The sequence below is a fragment of the Phalangium opilio genome, unplaced genomic scaffold (genome assembly GCF_054372755.1).
Source record: "Phalangium opilio isolate 3A_F unplaced genomic scaffold, DU_Popi_V2 ptg000041l_1, whole genome shotgun sequence".
NCBI lineage: Eukaryota > Metazoa > Arthropoda > Arachnida > Opiliones > Phalangiidae > Phalangium > Phalangium opilio.
In genome coordinates, this window is record NW_028324165.1 from 4363829 (window position 1) to 4389736 (window position 25908).

Genomic DNA, 25908 nt, shown 5'->3' on the forward strand with positions numbered 1-25908 from the left:
TTGTAAACCATGAATAAAGTATACTTTTTGTTTTCATCAGTACTCTTGAGGTGCTACTTTCACTTTTCACGCGCTTTTGCATTATGAATATTCTATGTCTTGTCAAACGAATAGTACACATTAGCGCTTCTTTGATGATATGTTTTTGCTTTGTGTACGAAAATTGCAGGAAAAGGATTTTACTGAAAACAACAATTCTAGCGAAGATAAAAAGTGTATAGAACATCACGCTAGAAAGAAAATGAGAGTAAAACGCTTCAAATGCGATCAATGTGGTTATGCTACCGATCAGAATAGTAAATTGATCCAACATCTACGCGTTCACAGTGATGAAAAACCTTTCAAGTGTGATCTGTGTGATTGTGCCTGCAAGCAGAAGGGTAATTTAATGGAACATCGACTCATTCACAGTGGACGTGAGAAACCGTTTAAATGCGATCTGTGTGATTATTCTTGCTCGAGGAAAAGTAGATTAATCGCGCATAAACGCGTTCACACCGGTGAAAAACCTTTCAAGTGTGATCTGTGTGATTATGCCGGCAGTTTCCATAATAATTTGATAAAGCATCAACGCATTCACCATTGTGAAAAACCCTTCAAATGTGATCAGTGTGACTACGCCACTACGGACAATAGCACTTTGAAAAAACATAAAGGCATTTACAGTGGTGAAAAGCCTTTCAAATGTGATCAGTGTGAATATGCCAGTATACATAGGACCGGTTTGATCTCTCATCTACGCTTTCACCGTGATGTAAAACCGTTTAAGTGCGATGAGTGCGAATATGCCACTACGCACAAGCGCATTTTGAACGAGCATAAACGTATTCACCGTGGTGAGAAACCATTCGAATGTGATGTGTGCGACTACGCCTGCCGTTACGAGAGTACTTTGGTCATACATCGACGTATTCACGGTGATGGAAAGAAGTTCAAATGTGATCAATGTGATTACGTCACCTCATGTCATGGTGTTTTTATCACACATCAACGCATTCACAGTGGTGAAAGACCCATCAAGTGTGTTCAGTATGACTGTATTAGCACGAAGAAGCCTTAATTGCGCAAACATCAACGTAAAGACAGTTGTAAAATGATGAAAGTAGCTATACCAGGACGCATAAGGCAAGTGGGATCAGAACACATAGAAATCACTTCAACTAATAGATTGGATTTTAAGGAAAAGGCTGTAGAATAATATTTCGTTTTGATCAAAAAGAACATGGAAAGTAACGAATTTTGAAAGGGCATCACACCTTCTGTATTTAAAACGGATTTTTAATGTTTTTTTTATTATTAAAATGTGTTTGTTAGGTAGACCAATTAATAAGGAGTATCCAGGGTTCATTTTCTTCAACTGCCATTGTTTGTTCATTGCGCGTGATCAAAGTTTAGTCATTATCAAAGTTTAGTCATTATCAAATAGTAATTAATCTTTTCAGAGTAAATGACATAAAACTTGGAACATTTGAAAATACTAAACTAAAAAATAAGCCTTTTTAAAATTTTTAAAAATTCACTTTTATGTAAATCAGGCCCAATAAAGCTTTTTTTGTATCCCATCCATGATTTGATATTAAGAAAATCCCTTCTATTTAAATTCAATCAAAACCTCTATTGAACTTTGCATTAAGGGCTCATTTTTTTCAGAGTTAGACCCAAGGTTTCACGACCAAGGCTTCGTCACAACCTATCTTCATACGTTGCCTACGTTAATCAAGGCCTGTGCGCGACGCCGATTGTTTATTTTTCGTTTGGCAATTTGAGTTGCCGAATTCTCTCACCTGAGAGCGCTATTAGCTGGACTTAAAATTTGAAATATTCATTTTCTCGCGCTTGGAATTTTAAACGTTCATTTTCGCGTGCTTGGAATTTGAAATAGCGTTTCGGTCCAGCTATCAATGCCATCTCGCGGTAAAATAGAGAGAAAGTAAGAAGTCTCGTTTCTTAAGTCGCCCCGGTCGAAACTACTGCGCACAGACCTTGATTAACGAAGGCAACGCTTCATATCACTAGCAAAGGCTGAAGTATCTCAGTTTTCATGGTATAAAGTTAAGTTGATAATTTTCTATAGGTTTTAAAAATCTTTATTTTTTCAACCACGCGCTAAATTTCTATTCAAGTCCCGCGCTCCATTTCACCATTCCTATTGTGAAATTAAGGTCTCGTCACTTTTCAAAAACCTTTTAGGCCGACTTTTTGGTTTGCTAAATCTAAAGTTAGATTATCACAATAAATACCTGGATAATTATTATAATATCTGGTAATTAATAGTTCCCACGAATATCTAGCACACGGTGCGTTGTATTTTCCGACCATTCCAACTGTAAGTTACGATTTATTTAAATAACATAGGTAAAAAATTGGACGATTTTACAACTCCAGAAGTAATTTATTTCCTAAATAATTTTTCTCCCCAAAGGGTAATACCGTGTTACGTTGGACATTTCGTTGCTCTTTTTCTCAGAGAAGTTTAACTTTAATTTTTGACACTTTTCCAAAATTTTTGAATTTGCTCGGAAAAACCGTTACTTTCTACATCTCTCTTTTCTTCGACGGATTTTCAACGAGTTGGAAGACAAATAATTCAACTTTTGTTTTGAAGCGGGTGACGTCTTATTCTTTACTAGTAGATTGTATTTTTTCTTGGATAGTGTTTTTGTGTATCGAGAGCGATAACTACATTCAGTGCATCGATAGTTTCCAGATGAAATGTCAGCCATCGGGGCATTAATTGGGGGCTTAAACCATGCCAAACATAATTCAGAAAGGTAATGCTCAAAAGGATACGCTAATTTGGTTAGTTTTTGTGGTAGAAATGACAATGTTTTTAGAATTTTAATCGAGTCTTCAGTAAGACCTTGGCACAAAATAAAACTATCATCGAAGAGCTGCTGAAATATATCCGTAGCAACATCTTCTCGGATCGATTCTCCTTCAAACAATAGCACTTTGATTACGCAGCCCTTAAAGATGTGAAAAACAGATGCTTCCCCGTTTTCTTCTACGATAATTTTAACCGGATCCAACCCGTGCCTTACAATAAGCCGATCCTTCCTGGTTATTTCCAAAAGAATCTGTAAATTAAGAATAATTTTTGGGTTTAATTCTTTTAAAATTAAACCGTAGAAAGTGAACTAAAAAAATTCTCGCCTCTTTCAATTCTTTGTGAAGACTAATTTTTTCGGCTATTAAGAGGCATTCCTTTTTATCTTTGTTAAGGAGCCAAGCTTTCAATTTACCCAATCTGATACTTCCAGAAAACCCCTGTAATCATTTATGTAGGTTTTTTTACAATGTAACTAAAGAAACATTGAAATCAACTATGATAATAGAGGCACCAAGGCTTAACCCTTACCAGAGGTTTCTCTGTATGTTTCATCCGTTTACTGGAAATTTCTTCATTGGAAACGTCATCGCAATTACAAAGATGACCTCTTTTTTGTAATAAATTGTATTTTACAGTTGTTTGGACTAGTTTCGATTTAAGTTCTGGGCCAAATTGGGACGAAAATACCGCCGTTGAGCGCGCCGTCATTTTTATACCATTCTTCTGGCTGTCTCCCTCGCTCCTATAGGGCGTAGCGCACTTATCCCTTAATCCACTTATGGTTGTAACTATTGTGTATTAATAAACAAAAGCAACACTTTATTCACAGTTCGCAGTCATTTCCTGTAAAATGTGCAGCAAACTGAATTAAATTGATAGGGGAGCATAACGTAAAATTGCTAAGGTGCGCATTCTAAATTTTATCACGCTCTTATGTATCAGACTACAGGTGGTGAAAAAAATTAATCGCTACGCTTTAGTCCATTCCAGAGAAAAAAAATCAGAGAGAAATTTGATTACAACTTACTGCCGAGTCTTAGCTCTGATACAGTTGCTTGGATCGTATGCTTACATTGGCATTGCAGAGCTTCTGGCTCCTCAACTGTGCGCCGAGGTAGGTACGCTCATGCCCGTGAGATACAGAACCGACTGTGCTGTTCAAGTTACCGTCCCCTTTCCCCCTTTGACTCTCTTATTTTTATTTCCGTCATGGTTATGGCTTATGAGCGGGACCACCGACAGCGAACGTCAGCTACTGCAAAAGACAAACGCCACTCACCGATAGGTTATGACAGCGCCACTCGAAAATCCAATATATTTTAATCTAGATTTTAGTAGAACCCCCATTTATTTCTAATGCGAGTTTACATTAAATGTTAATATGTCTATTTTATCCCTATAATATCAATTATATTTTGACCTGGACTCCTGGAGTTTCCGACCGAGAAAATGTTCATTATTTCCACAAGAGAAGTGACCACAGAAAAGTATGCCGCAGCAATATGCTACAGGTTCCCTCTAACGTGGTTTCCTCTACATATCACGCTTTCAAACGCTCAGTTAAGGAAAATTCAATTTCCAAGTTCCAACAAGTAGGAAATAGAGTAAGGAGAGTCAAAAAGGGAAGGTAACTTGAAAGGCGCAAGGTATCTCACTTACCTTGGCGCACAGCCCAGGAACCAGACGTCATGATAACCATTGCAATGTAAGCATGCACTAACAACAGCAGCAGCAGCAGAACTAAGCCTCGGGCCAAAGTTGTAAACAAATTTCTATCTGATTATTTTTCTCTATGTTGCGCTGATTGTGCAACGACTTTTATTTTAGGTTAAGGTATATTTAATCCATGGGCAAACGTTATAACATTTGTAAAGAAATTTTTTGTACCAAGTTGACTGTGATTCACGGCTTCCTATTCGAGTACACTATCGGAAATGTTGCTGATTGACTCAGTGGGAATACTGTGCAAACTATATAAAAAAAAATAAATAGTCATAAGCACAAGTAGTAATAAAAGATGAATACACCATGTCCATATACACTACTGGTATTATACACTATACTGATGTGAGATACTACTGACTTAAATGATAATTTCTCTCTCGTTATTTATCTGAGAAACACCTGACATGAATGAGGTTTCACTCGTTATTGATACAACTGACGTACACAAGTTTTCACTAGTTATTGATACACCTGGCATACGTAAGTTTTCATTCGTTATTGATCTGAGATACACCTGACATGAATGATAAAATATTCACGTATGTGTGTGCCGAATATACAGTTGGTAAATTGCGGGTGAGTATCGAATCTCCAATATTCACTACGGCTTATGTAAGTTAGTTTTAGTGATTCTTGGATGAATTCTCGAATTTTTGTGACATACGCAGCTGGTGTATCTCGGGTGAATATTAAATGTCCAATATTCATAAAGGTGTATCTAACCTCAGTGAATACTCGATGTCCGATATTCATCCGAGATGCACCTACTGATTATAAACCTACAAACAGTATAAAGTGGTCCCTGGAGTGATTCTTCGATGTTATTCACCTGATATTGCTATCAGGAACCTTCATTTCTTCAAGGCTTTACCTTGGACGTAACCATATCCATGGATATTTTAAGGGAGTGGTAGCATTATAGCACGAGTAAGTGCGCGCATCTATAGCATGCATATTCAAAGATGTATAAATTCACGATAGTGGTAAGTGTAGGTTTAACCACTTTCATCCATGAATGGTTTGTCTATTCGATTTAAATACCTTTCAATTTGTTCTTGAGGTTGTTGCTGTATGGAAAATGGAAGAGACAATACTTGTCCATATGATTCAGGTTCATATTTAACTGGACCCGCTATGGCATAATCGTTGTTTCCATTCAATCCATTCTTTTCCTAATTATTCAAATAATTAACTACTAAATTAACCTGATTTTCGATTTTTTTCTCGACTATAAAAGGAATAACGTTACAAACCGTAAGATCTTCAACTTCATTTTTCAACTTTCCAATGATTCCCTTGAGCCTTTCAATTTCCTCATCAAGGCTCCCAATTTCCTCTTGTTGCTCATTTATTCTTAACACAATTTTGATTCTCTCTTTCTTCATGTTAGACATTGAAACGTCACACTAAAAATTAAAATGCATGAAACAAATGGGAAAACCAAGGGGAGTTATTTTCTCCAGTCCCGAACAGTGAATAATTTAAATTTATTTTTTTAATCAAGATTATTTCCGTAATTTTAAAGTGTAATGCTTCCATCCCATTTCGATTTATTCCTTTCGTCAATAGGAAGATATCTTATGAATTACGTTTGGTGTTGACACTCTTGGCAATTATTTTGCTTAACCAATTGTAATACAATTTGAATAATTCCCTGCAGGCTTTTAAATATGAATTATGGTACTCAAGACCCGGATTATTTTTATATAACAAACATACATCAGGCTCCTATGCTCCCTAACTTTTAAATGGACACTGGCAATATTTTTACTGGACACCCGCGCCGTCTGCTTTACGCCGTCAGCTTCTGCTTCCGCGAATTCGTTTAAATAAAGACTCCCTTACATGAAAACTAGGATTTTATAGGAGGAAAACTAGGATTTTATAGGAGGAAAACTAGGATTTTATAGGAGGAAAATTAGGATTTCATAGGAGGAAAACTAGGATTTCATAGGAGGAAAACTAGGATTTCATAGGAGGAAAACTAGGATTTCATAGGAGGAAAGTAGTACCTATTTAAGAGTTCATGCACAGGGGAGCCGTGGGGAGCCGGGGCGCCGATGACGCCGTTGCCGCTGTTGGCACCCGACACCAAGTTGGCGCCGTTATCGCTGTTGCCGCCGTTATCACTGAAGTCGCTTCAATCTCCCTCTGACGCCAGATATTTCACGCGCGCCTTATCTTTATTGAATTTGTTAAGGGAAAACATATGTTAGACTTAAGACTAAGCGCCATATTTCCATAGTAAACCACAACTTCGCCTGAAATTAGAATTCATTGCATCATTATTTTGTGGCGCCAGATATTTGTTGGCGCCTTATTGACTTTGACAATGTGGCGGGGAAATACGTAAGTGTAAGCCTATTTTTAAATATCCTAGAATTGTGTATTTTAAATATTTTGATTGGCCATATTTACTTTTCATATATTTAATAATAATAATAATAATAAAATGCTTTTATTGGAGCAACCTTTAAGAGATTCAAGTCTTATTTACAAAGGTGTCCATTGTTAAATTAAAATTACTTAAAATTGGTTAAAATGGATTAATTCCTAATTAAGATATTGTTTTAATATAGTTTTTTAAAGCGTTCTTAAACTCGGTGGTGGGTTCGATTTTTTTTATTGAGTTTTGTAGGCTGTTCCAAAGTTTAACTCCACGAAATTTGACACTTTTAAGGCGAAATCTGGAGGTGCAAGTTTCTACATAAAAGTCATTGATGTGGCTCCTGGTACTGTGATGAAGTCTTGGGTCGGAGAAGTGGTCCAGTATGTACGGAGGGGCTCTATTGTTTTTAATAGAGTGCATTAAGGTTAAAATATTATAGTGATAGTTTTCTTTAGGTGTCTTAATGTTAGCTATAAGCTTAGCTTCAGTTGCAGAAGAATACTTGTTTCTTTTAGATATCAGCTTTGTGCATATTGTATATAGCGCGTCTAGTTTTGTAGTATTTTTCGAGTTTGCTGAGTGGTAGAAAATGTCTCCATACTCAAAGATTGGTTTAATGCACGCGTTATAGATAAGACGGAGAGTTGTTATGTCTAGACAATTTTGAAGAGGCCTTAATAGCCAAGTACGGGATTTTAATTTTTTGGATACGTAGTTAATTTGTTCTTCCCATGTGAACTTCTCGTCCAACCAAATACCCAAGTATTTAAAAGTCGCCACTCGAGTGATTGTGTTCTTATGAATGGATTGCAGACTTTCAGCAATTTTCCTCAGTTTTTCGTTTGGTGCAAATAACATAAACTTGGTTTTAGATTCGTTAAGGACTAGACCTTTCTGGATTAAGGCCTTTTTTAAGTTCGCAAGATCCGATTCCACTTGAATAGTCAATTTATGTAGGTCTTGGTCGGCGCCAACTAAGGCGTTGTCGTCCGCGTATTCGTTTGCTGTTGTGTATTCGATAACTTTATGAAGGTCAGCAGTATAAACGTTGAACAACAAAGGTCCTAATACACTGCCTTGTGGAACCCCATGTTTGATTAGTTGTTTTTGGGAGAAGTTGTTCTCGTAACATACAGTTTGAAATCTACTAGTTAGATAGGATGTTAACCAGGATAATGCCTTGTCTTTAATTCCAGATTGTTTCAGGTTCTCTATTAAAATATTATGTTGCACCGTGTCAAACGCCTTAGACAGGTCGATGAAGACAATGATGACGTACATATCGTTGTTTAAATTATCTAAAATAGATTCGTATACGTTAAAAAGGCAGGTTTTTGTAGAGTGTTTTGGTCTGAAGCCGGATTGTAGAGCATAGAGAACCGAGCCGTCTTCTAGGTAGTTAGATAGTTTCGTGTGTACTATCCTTTCACAGATTAGTGATAAAGTTGGTAGTATAGAAATTGGTCTGTAGTTTTTCGGGTCTCTAGAGTCTCCTGCTTTATAAATTGGTATCACCTTAGCTAACTTCCACTGCCTCGGGAACACTCCAGAGGTTAAGGAAAGGTTGATTATTTTGGTGACTGGTGTAGTAATTATGGCCGCTAAAGCTCTAAGTAGAGAGGGGGCAAGACCATCCATACCCGTTGATTTATTATTTTTTAATTTCTTCAGCATGCAGAAAACTGTTTTCTCGTCAACTGGGTCAAAATTCTCCAGGGACATTGATGGTTCTTCCTTTTGATTTTCTGTGCCTGGGTTTTTAGGAGCATTGGGATGGGGTGACTGGACGAAGTTTGAACGTTTGCTTTCTGAGACTAATGTGTCTGCGATATTTATGAAGTAGTCATTAAGTGCGTTGGAGATCAGAACCGGCTCATTATATTTTTTGTTCTCGTAGACCAATTCATTGATCCGTTGATCGCCTTTCAGTTTTACGTAGGGTTTTATTAATCTCCATATGTTTGTGTTGCTATCTGCGATATTGTCTTTAAAGTATGTAGATTTTTGTTTGTGTATAATTTTGTTGACGTAATTTCTCTGTTTCCGGTATAAGTCCAGGTAGGTCTCCTTTAATTGTGATTGTCGACTTTTGGTTTTATAGGTGTCTCGTAGGTGGATTTGACCTTTGATGAAAGGGGTGATCCATGGGGCGTTGTCTGTTCTTACATATTTTCTTCTTAGAGGTGCATGCGAGTCCAAACACGAGCTGATTTCGTGTTGAAGGCTGTCCAGACTAGTTTCTACGTCTGTATATCTGTAGTATGAGGTCTCGATCCTTGACTGAAGGTCTCGCACGAAACTATCCGTGTTTATTTGTTTTAAATTTCTGACGGCTTTCAATGTTTTGGTGGCTTTCGGGCATGATTTTCTTCTTACTACCCATGTCAGGTCGTGGTCGGAGACTCCACATACCACCACTTTGGTCTCAAGTATTCTATTCGGATAGTTTGAGTATATATGATCAATCAATGTCTTAGAAGTTAAAGTAATCCTTGTAGGGACGGTTACAAGTTGTTTAAAGTGGAACATCGCTTTGTTTAGCAGTTTTGATTTAGCGGATAGAGGGGCAGGTTTTAACTGATCACAGTTAGTATCACCAAGAATGATTACCTCGGTATTTACTCGGTTGTGGACGAAATTTGTGAGTATATACGTACTAAAGAAATCATAGGAAAATTTATTCCCTGTGTAAGCAAAATGAGAGTCAGATTTATAAGTGTAGAAATAGGGGAAACCTATATAGCACTTCAACTTTCGAATTATCATGCTTTGGCGCATGCGCTTAATTCACTTCTAATATTGACATGATTAGAGTATAAAAGAACCCCCAACATTAGAGATTGTTTTATTTCGTCCGAGACTCTCGAGTTCTTCAGACAGTTAACACTTAGTAAGAAGTTTTCTTGTAGAAATTATTCTAGAAGTTATTTTATATTCAGATTAAATATAGTTAACTTTTAAAAATGGTAATGTGCGATATTTGCGGACGTAAGTACGTTCAGAATAAGAATCTTTTAAGGCATCAAAAAGAAAAGCATCAAGGCGTTAGACCTAGCTTCTCGTGCACCATTTGTTCGTCTACATTCACGAGGCGTGATAGGTTAGCACGACATTTAAAAGTCCATAACTCTCCCACCGAGTCTATGGCTAAAAAGCAGAAAACTGCTATAATTCCTGACCACTCAACCTCTGTTGCGGATACTTACCCTCCTTCGGTCAACACCGGAAGAGTGTCACCGACCCTCACTCTCGCCGACCTGACACGGCAGGAAAACGAAACTCGACACGCCATCATGAACCGACATGATGGTGTTGGGAGGAAGAGGAAAGCGGACACCCAACCCGCATACGACCCCGACGTACTCGATGACTTAACTAGTCAAGAAAACCGAGACCTGCAAGATCTCATGGACAGAGAAGAGGAAAGGCTAGCAAATGATGAACCGCAACCCATGGTTACCACGCCCGACGTACCCCTTCCCGATCAACTGGAGGAGCTGAACGTATTGAATAATGCGATCTTCTGCGCTAGATTTACGCCTGCAATGGTGGAGACCAGCGTGGACCTTTACATTGAAAGGCATAGAGACGCCATAGAGGATTATCTGAGGAATAAACTAGCTCAGGATAGGGGGATTAAATGGTATTTAACTGTTAGAGCACGTTACACACGTGAGTTAGGGAATTCAGAACAGGATGTAGAAATTCTAATATACCATAGAACCCGCAACCTCATTATTTTAACTCCTGATGTTATTCATGGACAAATAGATCAGGGGATTGTAACGTTAAAACGTTTAATTGAGGAGTATGAAACCCAAGGTAGCGGTTGGACGCTGGATGGAATTATGTTCCTTCAAATTAACATAATATCATATATACCTTTGCATGGGGGTACATATTTTGAGCTTCCGAAAAAACTCGCATCTAAGAAAGCCCTTACCAATGTTAAAAACCACGACAATAAGTGTTTTCTATGGTCAATTTTAGCCCATTTACATCCTGTAGTCAGAAACCCAAGCCGTGTAGAAAATTATCTACAGTTCCGTAATGAATTAGACTTAACGGGAATCACATTCCCTGTAGAGGTAAATGAAAGGATGCTAGGAAAGTTTGAAAGGGTTAATAACCTTTCAATTAATATATTTAGCTTCGAAAATGAGGTGTTCCCCCTTTAGGTTAGTTCGAACAGGGTGGAGGAAGCGCGTCAAATAGACCTTTTATTGCTAACCCAGGGGGAGAGTAGGCATTTCTGTTTAATTCGCAATCTGAGCCGTCTTTTGTCATCGTTCACTGCATATAATGGTAGAACCTTCTACTGCCGTTATTGCCTTCACCGTTTTTCCGGTATTGGGTCTGAACAAAGACACGAAGAACATGTTAAAGAGTGTAGCCTACACGGTCCGCAGAAAATCCAAATGCCAGTAAAGGAACCCATCCTGGAGTTCAAAAACATTGCCTGGCAACAAAAAGTAAGTAACTTTTTCAAAGTATTGAGAGCAACTGTCCCGAAACATATGATGTAAAATCTTAAATTTGTTTCCAATTTTTCTGTTCCATTAGGTGAAGTTCGTCATCTACGCGGATTTCGAGTCAATCTTAAGTAAAATACAGGGATGCGATCAGGACGCTACCCTCTCTTCTTCCACGAAAACCTCCCAACACGTTGCCTGCGGGTTCAGCTACGTCATCGTTGGACAAGACGGTTCAGTGTCAAAACCAGTGACGTACAGAGGAATGGACGCGGCGGAAAGGTTTTTACAAAACCTTATACGTGAAGATGAAATCATCCAGGGGAAAATAAAAGCCAACGTGCCCATGAACCTGACAAACTCGGAAATGACGGAATTTGTATCAGCCCAAGTCTGCTACCTATGCAGGAAGGCGTTCACCCATGATAACTGCAAAGTTCGGGACCACGACCATACAGATGGGTCCTACAGAGGAGCGGCTCATAATACCTGTAACCTCAAGTTGAAGACATTGAAATTCGTTCCGGTGTTCATGCATAACCTATCCCGCTATGATGCTCACTTGATAATGGACAAAATCGGACTCTTTAAACATCAAGAAATTAAGTGTATTCCGACGAATTCCGAGACTTACATTTCGTTTTCTCTGGGAAATCTACGCTTTCTAGACTCTATCAGGTTTATGCCAGCCTCGCTCGACTCCCTCGTTTCCAATTTGGCCAAGGGAGGTGCGGACAAGTTCAAATGCCTAAACTCTGTTTTCAAACCGGACGAAGTGGAGCATTTACTGAGGAAACAAGTCTACCCGTATGACTATTTCGATCGCGAGGAGAAATTTGACGAGACGGAGTTACCACCGAAGGAGGCTTTTTTCAACTCGCTCACCGATGAAAAGGTTAGTGACGAGGATTATTCCCAAGCCCAAACAGTTTGGGAAAAATTCAGGATCGCTAACCTCGGCGAGTATCATGATTTATACGTCAAAACCGACGTTTTACTCTTGGCTGACGTATTTGAAAACTTCCGAGCCATGTGCTTGGAATATTACAAATTAGACTGCGCTCACGCCTTTACCGGCCCCGGTTTTGCTTGGCAGAGCGCTTTACGTATGACTGGAGTTAAATTAGAACTTCTTTTAGACCCTGATATGCACCTATTTATCGAGAAGGGAATTAGGGGAGGAGTTTCTCTGATAACCCACAGGTTGGCTGAGGCGAATAACAAACATCTTCCTGAAACCTACGACGCTTCGAAACCTAGTTCCTACATCACTTACCTGGACTGTAACAATCTTTATGGAACAGTAATGTGTCACCATTTACCTATGAGGGGTTTCCGATGGTTGCAGCCATGTGAAGATTTCACCAGAGAAGTTATTCTTAACCATCCCGACGATGACCCTCAGGGTTTCATTCTAGAGGTGGATCTTGAATACCCGGACAGTTTACACGTAGAGTATAATTGTCTCCCCCTCGCCCCTGAAAGACGTATTGTTACCGCCGGCGAACTATCTCCATATTCAATAGATCAATTGAACAAACTAAAACTGAAAATTAAAGATAGTCTTCCCAAATTAGTCCCCTCGCTTTACAACAGAGAAAAATACGTGCTCCATTACCGAAATCTAAAGTTCTACCTCGCTAAAGGTATGAAATTAGGGAAGGTTCACCGTATTCTCACGTTTGAACAAGGAGCTTGGTTAAAACCCTTTATCGAGTTTAACACGGAGAAGCGGAAGATGGCCGCTAACGCGTTCGAAAAGGATTTCTTCAAACTATGCAACAACTCTGTGTTCGGGAAGACGATGGAGAATCTACGTAACCGCATAAATTTCGACCTTGTGCAAACCCGGGAGATGGCAATCAAGAAAGCGAGTTCTCCGGCGTTCGAAAGGTTTACAGTTTTCAAGAACGACCTAGTTGGAATTCACCAACTGAAGAAATCCTTAACCTTGGACCGACCCATTTATACGGGCTTCACCATTTTAGACTTGTCTAAACTGGTTATGTACGATTTCCATTACAACACCGTGAGAGCTAAATATGGGGAAGCCGCCAAGCTTCTCTTCACAGACACAGATTCCCTGACCTACCAAATCTTCACCGACGATCTGCCCCGAGACTTTGCCGAAAACAAGGAGATGTACGACTTCTCCGATTATCCTCGAGACCATCCCTTGTTCAGCGAGGAGAACAAGAAGGTTCTCGGCAAGTTCAAAGACGAGCTTAATGGAGTACCGATTCAGGAGTTCTGCGGACTCCGTCCGAAGATGTACTCCATCTTGTCGTCGAAAGGGGAAAAGAAGACGGCGAAGGGAATTTGTCGTCGTGTTGTTAAGAAGAAGATTCGTCATGCCGACTACAAGGAATGTCTACTTCAACGTAAACTCTCCGTGGAAGAGATGAAAAGAATTGTGAGTTTGAAACATGAACTGTTTTCCGTCACCCAAAAGAAACTCGCATTGAACCCGTGCGATGACAAGCGATACATCATCGACGGTGTGTCTACTTACTCGTTAGGACATTTTAAAATTAGGGATCTATAAAAGCGAGTTTTCCTCCGTGGCATAGCCCGGTTTCTCGCTTTATGTAAATTATTTTTCAAATATCTTAGAGCTGTGTAACTTTAATATCTTAGAATTGTACAACTTTTCTAAAAATATCTTTCGTGTAAATTTGTATATGTAAATATGTATGAACTTGCTATTTTTTTTTTTCTTTTTCTTTTTATAAATTTTTGAATGCTGTTGAATATAAAATAAATATAATTATAATTATGTTAAAGTATTCTTCTCCAAATTTTTCCTACTCTTATTCATTTTTCATGTACGAGGAGGAAGAGAGAGGGGCCCGGCCTCCCCTTCCGTTCAAAGTTTCACTATTTCCGTTCAAAGCTTCACTATTTCCGTTCAAAGTTTCACTATTTCTGTTCAAAGTTTTACTATTTCTGTTCAAAGTTTCACTATTTCCGTTCAACATTTCACTATTTCCGTTCAACATTTCACTATTTCCGTTCAAAGCTTCACTATTTCCGTTCAAAGCTTCACTATTTCCGTTCAAAGCTTCACTATTTCCGTTCAAAGCTTCACTATTTCCGTTCAAAGTTTCACTAAGGGATTGATTACATTACTTTACATACAGTCTACCAAAAATGCACTTATTCTCCTAAACAAAATTTATCGTACCATCAATGATAGATAAGTCACAACTCTTACAGAGAAGGGACTGATTTCCGAATTCCAAGTGCTTTATTTGTTTACTTCCTTATCAGCATGATAAGGAACTGTCGGCGGGAAATTCAAAAATCGTACCCTATATAATCAGTTCAGTTCCGAGTTTAATTTTTATTCAGTACTTGAGCAATTGACGATAAATTTGAAAATGCTAAGCCTATACGAAACGTGTATTTGTTTTAAGACCCCCCATTCCCCGATTTCACAACTAATTTAGGAGTCTAGGACGTCTTTGATGGTAACTTGGGTTTATTGGGCCTTGGGGTATCAGAAACTTTTGAAGTGGGCGAATTGGCGACTGATAAGATACAACCTTTGCAGGGGAGGATCAGATATTCAAATTCCATGATCCCGGGGGGGGCGCAACCACCCGCCTAGTTTAAAAAAGAGCCCCCCCCGGGATCATGGAATTTGAATATCTGATCCTCCCCTGCAAAGGTTGTATCTTATCAGTCGCCAATTCGCCCACTTCAAAAGTTTCTGATACCCCAAGGCCCAATAAACCCAAGTTACCATCAAAGACGTCCTAGACTCCTAAATTAGTTGTGAAATCGGGGAATGGGGGGTCTTAAAACAAATACACGTTTCGTATAGGCTTAGCATTTTCAAATTTATCGTCAATTGCTCAAGTACTGAATAAAAATTAAACTCGGAACTGAACTGATTATATAGGGTACGATTTTTGAATTTCCCGCCGACAGTTCCTTATCATGCTGATAAGGAAGTAAACAAATAAAGCACTTGGAATTCGGAAATCAGTCCCTTCTCTGTAAGAGTTGTGACTTATCTATCATTGATGGTACGATAAATTTTGTTTAGGAGAATAAGTGCATTTTTGGTAGACTGTATGTAAAGTAATGTAATCAATCCCTTAGTGAAACTTTGAACGGAAATAGTGAAGCTTTGAACGGAAATAGTGAAGCTTTGAACGGAAATAGTGAAGCTTTGAACGGAAATAGTGAAGCTTTGAACGGAAATAGTGAAATGTTGAACGGAAATAGTGAAATGTTGAACGGAAATAGTGAAACTTTGAACAGAAATAGTAAAACTTTGAACAGAAATAGTGAAACTTTGAACGGAAATAGTGAAACTTTGAACGGAAATAGTGAAACTTTGAACGGAAGGGGAGGCCGGGCCCCTCTCTCTTCCTCCTCGTACATGAAAAATGAATAAGAGTAGGAAAAATTTGGAGAAGAATACTTTAACATAATTATAATTATATTTATTTTATATTCAACAGCATTCAAAAATTTATAAAAAGAAAAAGAAAAAAAAATAGCAAGTTCATACATATTTACATATACAAATTTACACGAAAGATATTTTTAGAAAAGTTGTACAATTCTAAGATATTAAAGTTACACAGCTCTAAGATATTTGAAAAATAATTTACATAAAGCGAGAAACCGGGCTATGCCACGGAGGAAAACTCGCTTTTATAGATCCCTAATTTTAAAATGTCCTAACGAGTAAGTAGACACACCGTCGATGATGTATCGCTTGTCATCGCACGGGTTCAATGCGAGTTTCTTTTGGGTGACGGAAAACAGTTCATGTTTCAAACTCACAATTCTTTTCATCTCTTCCACGGTGAGTTTACGTTGAAGTAGACATTCCTTGTAGTCGGCATGACGAATCTTCTTCTTAACAACACGACGACAAATTCCCTTCGCCGTCTTCTTTTCCCCTTTCGACGACAAGATGGAGTACATCTTCGGACGGAGTCCGCAGAACTCCTGAATCGGTACTCCATTAAGCTCGTCTTTGAACTTGCCGAGAACCTTCTTGTTCTCCTCGCTGAACAAGGGATGGTCTCGAGGATAATCGGAGAAGTCGTACATCTCCTTGTTTTCGGCAAAGTCTCGGGGCAGATCGTCGGTGAAGATTTGGTAGGTCAGGGAATCTGTGTCTGTGAAGAGAAGCTTGGCGGCTTCCCCATATTTAGCTCTCACGGTGTTGTAATGGAAATCGTACATAACCAGTTTAGACAAGTCTAAAATGGTGAAGCCCGTATAAATGGGTCGGTCCAAGGTTAAGGATTTCTTCAGTTGGTGAATTCCAACTAGGTCGTTCTTGAAAACTGTAAACCTTTCGAACGCCGGAGAACTCGCTTTCTTGATTGCCATCTCCCGGGTTTGCACAAGGTCGAAATTTATGCGGTTACGTAGATTCTCCATCGTCTTCCCGAACACAGAGTTGTTGCATAGTTTGAAGAAATCCTTTTCGAACGCGTTAGCGGCCATCTTCCGCTTCTCCGTGTTAAACTCGATAAAGGGTTTTAACCAAGCTCCTTGTTCAAACGTGAGAATACGGTGAACCTTCCCTAATTTCATACCTTTAGCGAGGTAGAACTTTAGATTTCGGTAATGGAGCACGCACAGTAAAAAAAGAACATTCGAAATTGAATGTTTCAGCGTTCAATACCTTGCCACTGTGGTGGTACGCCTTAGCAATCAAATATTAACGCCTAAAGTGGTATTCAATTGTACACGTTAAGGAAATGTTCATATTTGAACGCTAATATTGATATTCAAAAATTCACGCTAACGAAGCATTCAGATTAGGTCATTTTGGCATTCAAATATGATTGCACTAGCATTTAAACGAGAGCGTTTTGGCGTTTAAACGAGGTCGTGTTTGGCGTTCAAACGAGGTCGTGTTTGGAGTTCAAACGAGGTCGTGTTTGGCGTTCAAACGAGGTCGTGTTTGGCGTTCAAACGAGGTCGTGTTTGGCGTTCAAACGAGATCGTGTTTGGCGTTCAAACGAGATCGTGTTTGGCGTTCAAACGAGATCGTGTTTGGCGTTCAAACGAGATCGTGTTTGGCGTTCAAACGAGATCGTGTTTGGCGTTCAAACGAGATCGTGTTTGGCGTTCAAACTAGATCGTGTTTGGCGTTCAAACGAGATTGTGTTTGGCATTCAAACTAGATCGTTTTTGGCGTTCAAACGAGATCGTGTTTGGCGTTCAAAGGAAAGCGATTTTGGCGTCCACATGTAAGCACTTTTGGCGTTCAAACGAGAACGAATTGGCATTAATACGTAACTGTTTCGCGTTATAATAGGATTGCATTAACAATTTAACGAGAACGATTTTGGTGTGATCAATTCACGCCATGGTCAAATATTATTTGCCCGTATTAATACCCTAATTTAAGCCTCTATTCACCTAATTTACCTCATTTTAGTACCCTATTTACAGCATTTCAAGTTGATTTGACTATAGTAGTTAACCGCTTTCCTCCCATTCTGCCGACCAACGCCGCAAATTGTCGGATTCATCAAATGGGACAAACATCTTGGGTTAAACGTTCCCAGTGAAATTAAATTACTAATTCCCGGGAACGGAAAGATTCTATCTTTTACTGCAAAAATCTACTTAACCTATAACGATTGAGTGGCTAAATAAAATTAGCACTAAACCCAATTTTTTTGTAAAATATTTAGCAAAATTGATAGTTTACAAGAACCAAATAATTTTAAATTAAAGAAATGTACCTTTATAAAAACATTTCTTGATATTTATTTTCATTTTAAGTCATATGCATCACATAACACTGCAAAGAAATTTGAACATAAAACGAGTACCCAAATATGATTTCCTAATGTAATACACTCCCTATAAAAAAGACATCAGCAAATATTTTATTTTTAAACGCTGCCGACGAAAAAACACTTCTTATTATTGAAAAAACCAAAATATTACCTCTCCGAGTCAAGAGGTCTACTTACAAACTTATTTACCTAGATAAGGAATTATATCTCTCCTTTTTTGATGTAAAAATTTACGAATTATTAAAGCTAGGTTCCCTCTTGACCGAAAATGACGACCGAAAACTTTAGCATGCTGCGTCAAAAATGAGTTTTACGCAGGCCTTCAACGGCAAGATTTTAGTTTGGTTCACACATACGACCGAATTCAGACAAAAAGGGCGGTCGGCAGGTAGTCACGTGGTACTTAAGCCTTGGCCTTTGATTTTCCCTTGATGTTATCTTAATTAGGGAGCTTACTTCTACCAAATTAAGGTCAGAGATTCAAATGAAAGGTTTATTTCGTACAAACACGGCAATAGCGACTAGCGATCAAATCCGATTAGAGAATTCAAACTCAAAAATTCATAGCATGCAAAGGTGGAAATGGCGACTGGCGAGTTGAAACAAAACTCAAAGCGGCGATAAAAAACTCCCCTATTATGACGTCAGCAGAAGCTTCATCGCGAAACGAATTTTGATTGGTTATGAAAATAATTTTACGTCGGCCTCTGCTTCAAAAATAGAACACTAATTCTGTTTCGGTCACGTTAGGCGGAAGATGTTTTACCGCAGAGGTACTTACGCAGTGTTTCCGTCGTGTTTTCGGTCAAGTGGGAACTAAGCTTAAAGCAGTATTCCAAGCATAGAGAATATATAGTAAAGCAGATGACATTTTACATCCAATAAGAATGTGCCTTGGACACATGAAATCAGTCAATGGGGAAAAAACAGGAAATTAAGTGCATAACTTTTGGGAGAGATGGAGTCTTTATGTGTTTAAAAGGCCCAGTTGTCTACGCCTCAAATTTTAACCCTGTACTCTCATAACTACATTCACAACTGGTTTTTGCAATATAAACAATATTGTCTCGTTTCACCTCATATATATTCTTAGTTTGCCAACGCGGGTTTTAACGTTAATTATCAGCAAAGCTGATTTGTGGTTAGACGCAATGAAAGTCAATGTGCACCACAATAAGAATGAAAACTCCGAAGCTACAACCCAATTACGACAAGCCCTTTCAATGATAAATTGCCACCATGGTCCTTACATCTGTTTTAAAAACTAGACCTTATTTAAATGTGTACTTAACTTTCGGTTCACTCTGAACCGTTAATGTCTCTTCAATGCAGACAAGAAAATCAGAACCCATAATTTACTAAATCTCGGGTCTCAATTACTTCCTCTTTGGTTCACTAAGCTAATTACTGTTAATCCTTAATTTACCCGACGGATCCTAGCTTTCTTTTTGTAATCACCATAGCAAGGATTATTGCATATACAGATGTAGTATAGCTTAAGTAATATATAAACAGCCATTTCAAATAATAATATTAGAAAATATCTTTGGAATATCAAAATGAAACAGAGCATTAAAGCCACAAAACTATTAAAGGCATAGTAAATACGAAAACTATTTCCACATATTCACTTTATATTATGAAAAAATTGAATATTAAGGTTCTGTAGGATTTCTTTACACATCAACACAAAACAAACTGCTAAAGCGGCGCACTAGTGTAACAACGGACGGACACACACAGACAATCACATAGACTGCTTTTTAACCCTTTTCGTATTAACTTGAATTTGAGAAACAAGATTATCTTAAATACTAAAATAAATATAATTAATATTAAACATTTTCTTCGTTAGTTGTTCGCCTTATTGAGCGTTACATCGTTTTAAAAAAGAACAATTAATCATTCTTGAGAGACTTGACTAATATTGACGTTTGAAATGAAGCATACGACTGCTGCTTCGCCTTACTCAAATAGGTAGTATATAAAGGACTCGAATCGTAGCTGTTGATAAGAACATCGCAACCTTTGGAAAAAGACCCCGCCATTGGGAGGCTAGACGTTTCTCGTAACCCTAGCCGATCGTCGCTAATGTCTTAACCTTAACTATGATGATGGAGATAGAAGCCAGTATGTGGGATGGGCAAAAGACCGGATGATGGTGGTATTTAGAAGCCAGTGAGTACAGACTGGTGTCCATGTGGGATGGACAAAAGACCAGATGATAGTGGTGTTAGACAGACAATGGAGTAATAGCCATTATAAGTGGAATACAATTTTCCAAATTTCAGGTTCGGAAATTGAGAACACATTTACCCCGATTTTCCAACTGCGAACGCGGTCCCCTAGGGTGTAACATCAGACGGATAGACAGACAGACACGTCGAAATTTGAACCTCTCCGTGACATACGTCACGCGGAGAGGTAAAAATTCAATTTATAGGATGTGTGTATATGCACACGTCTAGTATTAAGAGGATGAAAGCTTAAATTTGGAACCGTAGGTATTAAAGACACCTAACCTAAACTAAGTCTTACCAAACCTAACCTAAACCTTTTCTAACCCTAACCCAACCTGACCTACAAAACAAGCAATATTTTGAAAAAGGCAGGTGTTTATTGTATATAAACTTAGCTAGTATTTTTCACGATTATTTGGAGAGGAAGATCGCCAATCAAACTTAATTAATCACCCAGTTAAGCAAGTTATTTAGTTTACGTTTAACCTCCATTTTCTAATAATATTTCGTAATTTGAGTCTGTAAGTGCTTGTGTTCCTGAAAAAAATCAATAGTCTGAGCCAAGAAAATAATATAATGGTAATGAATAATTGGCAAATTATTATGTTCTTGAACATCAAAATATAATAAAAATGATTTTTTGAATTATAATATTAAAATTTAGATTAAATGAACCTGGATTTTTACCATTGTAAATATTACACCCAAAAAACTCGCCAAGAATTGCTCCCTTGAACGCCCAAAAAGCTCTCCTTTGAACAGAAAAAAGCTCCCGTGTGAACACTCATAACGCTCTCGTTAAAAAAACAAAAACGGTCTCATTTGAATATCAAAAACATTCACCTTTGAACGCCCATAATGCTCTTGTTCTAAAGCCAAAAACACTCTTGTTAGAACACGAAAAACCATCTCATTTGAACGCCAAAATGTTCTTATTTGAACGCTTAAAACGCTCTAGTTTGAATACTAATACAATCCTATTAGAACGCCAAAACGACCATGTCTGAACGTTTCATTAGCGCAAGGCAGTTATTCAAAATTAAATGGGATGAAGATTCTATTTTGAGTGGTAATTTATAAGCTGTTCAAAAATGAATGCTAGTGGTTAGTTTTGAACGCGTAAAACAGTCCTTGTTCAAAATTGAATTTTTCTGGTTAAATCTGAATTCGTCAATAGAGGTTTGTTCAAAATTGAACGGTCGCCATCATTTTTGAATGCCGAAAGCACGCTCATTTTTTTCAGTGCGTATTTTTCTCTGTTGTAAAGCGAGGGGACTAATTTGGGAAGACTATCTTTAATTTTCAGTTTTAGTTTGTTCAATTGATCTATTGAATATGGAGATAGTTCGCCGGCGGTAACAATACGTCTTTCAGGGGCGAGGGGGAGACAATTATGCTCTACGTGTAAACTGTCCGGGTATTCAAGATCCACCTCTAGAATGAAACCCTGAGGGTCATCGTCGGGATGGTTAAGAATAACTTCTCTGGTGAAATCTTCACATGGCTGCAACCATCGGAAACCCCTCATAGGTAAATGGTGACACATTACTGTTCCATAAAGATTGTTACAGTCCAGGTAAGTGATGTAGGAACTAGGTTTCGAAGCGTCGTAGGTTTCAGGAAGATGTTTGTTATTCGCCTCAGCCAACCTGTGGGTTATCAGAGAAACTCCTCCCCTAATTCCCTTCTCGATAAATAGGTGCATATCAGGGTCTAAAAGAAGTTCTAATTTAACTCCAGTCATACGTAAAGCGCTCTGCCAAGCAAAACCGGGGCCGGTAAAGGCGTGAGCGCAGTCTAATTTGTAATATTCCAAGCACATGGCTCGGAAGTTTTCAAATACGTCAGCCAAGAGTAAAACGTCGGTTTTGACGTATAAATCATGATACTCGCCGAGGTTAGCGATCCTGAATTTTTCCCAAACTGTTTGGGCTTGGGAATAATCCTCGTCACTAACCTTTTCATCGGTGAGCGAGTTGAAAAAAGCCTCCTTCGGTGGTAACTCCGTCTCGTCAAATTTCTCCTCGCGATCGAAATAGTCATACGGGTAGACTTGTTTCCTCAGTAAATGCTCCACTTCGTCCGGTTTGAAAACAGAGTTTAGGCATTTGAACTTGTCCGCACCTCCCTTGGCCAAATTGGAAACGAGGGAGTCGAGCGAGGCTGGCATAAACCTGATAGAGTCTAGAAAGCGTAGATTTCCCAGAGAAAACGAAATGTAAGTCTCGGAATTCGTCGGAATACACTTAATTTCTTGATGTTTAAACAGTCCGATTTTGTCCATTATCAAGTGAGCATCATAGCGGGATAGGTTATGCATGAACACCGGAACGAATTTCAATGTCTTCAACTTGAGGTTACAGGTATTATGAGCCGCTCCTCTGTAGGACCCATCTGTATGGTCGTGGTCCCGAACTTTGCAGTTATCATGGGTGAACGCCTTCCTGCATAGGTAGCAGACTTGGGCTGATACAAATTCCGTCATTTCCGAGTTTGTCAGGTTCATGGGCACGTTGGCTTTTATTTTCCCCTGGATGATTTCATCTTCACGTATAAGGTTTTGTAAAAACCTTTCCGCCGCGTCCATTCCTCTGTACGTCACTGGTTTTGACACTGAACCGTCTTGTCCAACGATGACGTAGCTGAACCCGCAGGCAACGTGTTGGGAGGTTTTCGTGGAAGAAGAGAGGGTAGCGTCCTGATCGCATCCCTGTATTTTACTTAAGATTGACTCGAAATCCGCGTAGATGACGAACTTCACCTAATGGAACAGAAAAATTGGAAACAAATTTAAGATTTTACATCATATGTTTCGGGACAGTTGCTCTCAATACTTTGAAAAAGTTACTTACTTTTTGTTGCCAGGCAATGTTTTTGAACTCCAGGATGGGTTCCTTTACTGGCATTTGGATTTTCTGCGGACCGTGTAGGCTACACTCTTTAACATGTTCTTCGTGTCTTTGTTCAGACCCAATACCGGAAAAACGGTGAAGACAATAACGGCAGTAGAAGGTTCTACCATTATATGCAGTGAACGATGACAAAAGACGGCTCAGATTGCGAATTAAACAGAAATGCCTACTCTCCCCCTGGGTTAGCAATAAAAGGTCTATTTGACGCGCTTCCTCCACCCTGTTCGAACTAACCTAAAGGGGGAACACCTCATTTTCGAAGCTAAATATATTAATTGAAAGGTTATTAACCCTTTCAAACTTTCCTAGCATCCTTTCATTTACCTCTACAGGGAATGTGATTCCCGTTAAGTCTAATTCATTACGGAACTGTAGATAATTTTCTACACGGCTTGGGTTTCTGACTACAGGATGTAAATGGGCTAAAATTGACCATAGAAAACACTTATTGTCGTGGTTTTTAACATTGGTAAGGGCTTTCTTAGATGCGAGTTTTTTCGGAAGCTCAAAATATGTACCCCCATGCAAAGGTATATATGATATTATGTTAATTTGAAGGAACATAATTCCATCCAGCGTCCAACCGCTACCTTGGGTTTCATACTCCTCAATTAAACGTTTTAACGTTACAATCCCCTGATCTATTTGTCCATGAATAACATCAGGAGTTAAAATAATGAGGTTGCGGGTTCTATGGTATATTAGAATTTCTACATCCTGTTCTGAATTCCCTAACTCACGTGTGTAACGTGCTCTAACAGTTAAATACCATTTAATCCCCCTATCCTGAGCTAGTTTATTCCTCAGATAATCCTCTATGGCGTCTCTATGCCTTTCAATGTAAAGGTCCACGCTGGTTTCCACCATTGCAGGCGTAAATCTAGCGCAGAAGATCGCATTATTCAATACGTTCAGCTCCTCCAGTTGATCGGGAAGGGGTACGTCGGGCGTGGTAACCATGGGTTGCGGTTCATCATTTGCTAGCCTTTCCTCTTCTCTGTCCATGAGATCTTGCAGGTCTCGGTTTTCTTGACTAGTTAAGTCATCGAGTACGTCGGGGTCGTATGCGGGTTGGGTGTCCGCTTTCCTCTTCCTCCCAACACCATCATGTCGGTTCATGATGGCGTGTCGAGTTTCGTTTTCCTGCCGTGTCAGGTCGGCGAGAGTGAGGGTCGGTGACACTCTTCCGGTGTTGACCGAAGGAGGGTAAGTATCCGCAACAGAGGTTGAGTGGTCAGGAATTATAGCAGTTTTCTGCTTTTTAGCCATAGACTCGGTGGGAGAGTTATGGACTTTTAAATGTCGTGCTAACCTATCACGCCTCGTGAATGTAGACGAACAAATGGTGCACGAGAAGCTAGGTCTAACGCCTTGATGCTTTTCTTTTTGATGCCTTAAAAGATTCTTATTCTGAACGTACTTACGTCCGCAAATATCGCACATTACCATTTTTAAAAGTTAACTATATTTAATCTGAATATAAAATAACTTCTAGAATAATTTCTACAAGAAAACTTCTTACTAAGTGTTAACTGTCTGAAGAACTCGAGAGTCTCGGACGAAATAAAACAATCTCTAATGTTGGGGGTTCTTTTATACTCTAATCATGTCAATATTAGAAGTGAATTAAGCGCATGCGCCAAAGCATGATAATTCGAAAGTTGAAGTGCTATATAGGTTTCCCCTATTTCTACACTTATAAATCTGACTCTCATTTTGCTTACACAGGGAATAAATTTTCCTATGATTTCTTTAGTACGTATATACTCACAAATATATGAAAAGTAAATATGGCCAATCAAAATATTTAAAATACACAATTCTAGGATATTTAAAAATAGGCTTACACTTACGTATTTCCCCGCCACATTGTCAAAGTCAATAAGGCGCCAACAAATATCTGGCGCCACAAAATAATGATGCAATGAATTCTAATTTCAGGCGAAGTTGTGGTTTACTATGGAAATATGGCGCTTAGTCTTAAGTCTAACATATGTTTTCCCTTAACAAATTCAATAAAGATAAGGCGCGCGTGAAATATCTGGCGTCAGAGGGAGATTGAAGCGACTTCAGTGATAACGGCGGCAACAGCGATAACGGCGCCAACTTGGTGTCGGGTGCCAACAGCGGCAACGGCGTCATCGGCGCCCCGGCTCCCCACGGCTCCCCTGTGCATGAACTCTTAAATAGGTACTACTGAGGAAAACTAGGATTTCATAGGAGGAAAACTAGGATTTCATAGGAGGAAAACTAGGATTTCATAGGAGGAAAACTAGGATTTCATAGGAGGAAAACTAGGATTTCATAGGAGGAAAACTAGGATTTCATAGGAGGAAAACTAGGATTTCATAGGAGGAAAACTAGGATTTCATAGGAGGAAAACTAGGATTTCATAGGAGGAAAACTAGGATTTCATAGGAGGAAAACTAGGATTTCATAGGAGGAAAACTAGGATTTCATAGGAGGAAAACTAGGATTTCATAGGAGGAAAACTAGGATTTTATAGGAGAAAAACTAGGATTTTATAGGAGGAAAACTAGGATTTCATAGGAGGA

General features: G+C 38.8%; 5 protein-coding genes and 2 long non-coding RNA genes across 8 annotated transcripts in view; 3 read left to right on the plus strand and 4 right to left on the minus strand.

Moving 5' to 3' along the window:
- On the plus strand, nt 1-5375 carry LOC149679478 (uncharacterized). The gene has a single exon (XM_089835299.1). It carries the CDS (start codon nt 140-142, stop codon nt 1058-1060), a length of 921 nt encoding a protein of 306 aa, XP_089691425.1. The 5' UTR covers nt 1-139; the 3' UTR covers nt 1061-5375.
- On the minus strand, nt 2372-3538 carry LOC149679479 (uncharacterized). Its single transcript, XM_089835300.1, has 3 exons — nt 3359-3538; nt 3154-3267; nt 2372-3077 (listed from the first exon to the last, which is right to left on the minus strand). Exons 1-3 carry the CDS (start codon nt 3536-3538, stop codon nt 2529-2531), a joined length of 843 nt encoding a protein of 280 aa, XP_089691426.1. The 3' UTR covers nt 2372-2528.
- The window catches only part of LOC149679480 (uncharacterized), a 24725-nt gene continuing 2379 nt past the window's right edge, over nt 3563-25908 (minus strand). The window contains exons 2-5 of one of the 2 annotated variants that reach the window (XM_089835301.1): nt 5809-5961; nt 5597-5727; nt 4718-4800; nt 3563-3618 (exon numbers count right to left, since the gene is read on the minus strand). In XM_089835301.1, coding sequence (XP_089691427.1) covers nt 4743-4800; nt 5597-5727; nt 5809-5961 — 342 coding nt within the window. In that variant the 3' untranslated portion in view covers nt 3563-3618; nt 4718-4742. Of the gene's footprint in view, nt 3619-4717; nt 4801-5203; nt 5335-5596; nt 5728-5808; nt 5962-25908 lie in introns of those variants that run through there. The other variant, XM_089835302.1, reaches the window with a different exon arrangement.
- On the plus strand, nt 6995-7644 carry LOC149679481 (uncharacterized). Its single transcript, XR_016365782.1, has 3 exons — nt 6995-7056; nt 7135-7161; nt 7236-7644. It is a non-coding gene; the product is annotated as an uncharacterized LOC149679481 (long non-coding RNA).
- LOC149679482 (uncharacterized) lies at nt 10506-14089 on the plus strand. The gene is made up of 2 exons (XM_089835238.1): nt 10506-11416; nt 11508-14089. The coding sequence occupies exons 1-2, from the start codon at nt 11363-11365 to the stop codon at nt 13959-13961; spliced, it is 2508 nt and encodes an 835-aa protein (XP_089691364.1). The 5' UTR covers nt 10506-11362; the 3' UTR covers nt 13962-14089.
- On the minus strand, nt 14079-14525 carry LOC149679483 (uncharacterized). Its single transcript, XR_016365783.1, has 2 exons — nt 14225-14525; nt 14079-14159 (listed from the first exon to the last, which is right to left on the minus strand). It is a non-coding gene; the product is annotated as an uncharacterized LOC149679483 (long non-coding RNA).
- LOC149679484 (uncharacterized) lies at nt 21526-23401 on the minus strand. The gene is made up of 2 exons (XM_089835725.1): nt 23294-23401; nt 21526-23202 (listed from the first exon to the last, which is right to left on the minus strand). The coding sequence occupies exons 1-2, from the start codon at nt 23345-23347 to the stop codon at nt 21577-21579; spliced, it is 1680 nt and encodes a 559-aa protein (XP_089691851.1). The 5' UTR covers nt 23348-23401; the 3' UTR covers nt 21526-21576.

What these genes read in the sequence shown, in the direction of transcription:
- LOC149679482 (XM_089835238.1), top strand. Translation starts at nt 11,363, where the DNA reads ATGCCAGTAAAGGAACCCATCCTGGAGTTCAAAAACATTGCCTGGCAA. An exon ending in ACATTGCCTGGCAACAAAAA is followed by an intron (nt 11,417 to 11,507) that starts GTAAGTAACTTT and finishes CTGTTCCATTAG; the next exon opens with GTGAAGTTCGTCATCTACGC.
- LOC149679484 (XM_089835725.1), bottom strand. Translation starts at nt 23,347, where the DNA reads ATGCCAGTAAAGGAACCCATCCTGGAGTTCAAAAACATTGCCTGGCAA. An exon ending in ACATTGCCTGGCAACAAAAA is followed by an intron (nt 23,203 to 23,293) that starts GTAAGTAACTTT and finishes CTGTTCCATTAG; the next exon opens with GTGAAGTTCGTCATCTACGC.
- LOC149679479 (XM_089835300.1), bottom strand. Translation starts at nt 3,538, where the DNA reads ATGACGGCGCGCTCAACGGCGGTATTTTCGTCCCAATTTGGCCCAGAA. An exon ending in AACATACAGAGAAACCTCTG is followed by an intron (nt 3,268 to 3,358) that starts GTAAGGGTTAAG and finishes AAATGATTACAG; the next exon opens with GGGTTTTCTGGAAGTATCAG. An exon ending in TTCACAAAGAATTGAAAGAG is followed by an intron (nt 3,078 to 3,153) that starts GCGAGAATTTTT and finishes CTTAATTTACAG; the next exon opens with ATTCTTTTGGAAATAACCAG.
- LOC149679478 (XM_089835299.1), top strand. Translation starts at nt 140, where the DNA reads ATGTTTTTGCTTTGTGTACGAAAATTGCAGGAAAAGGATTTTACTGAA.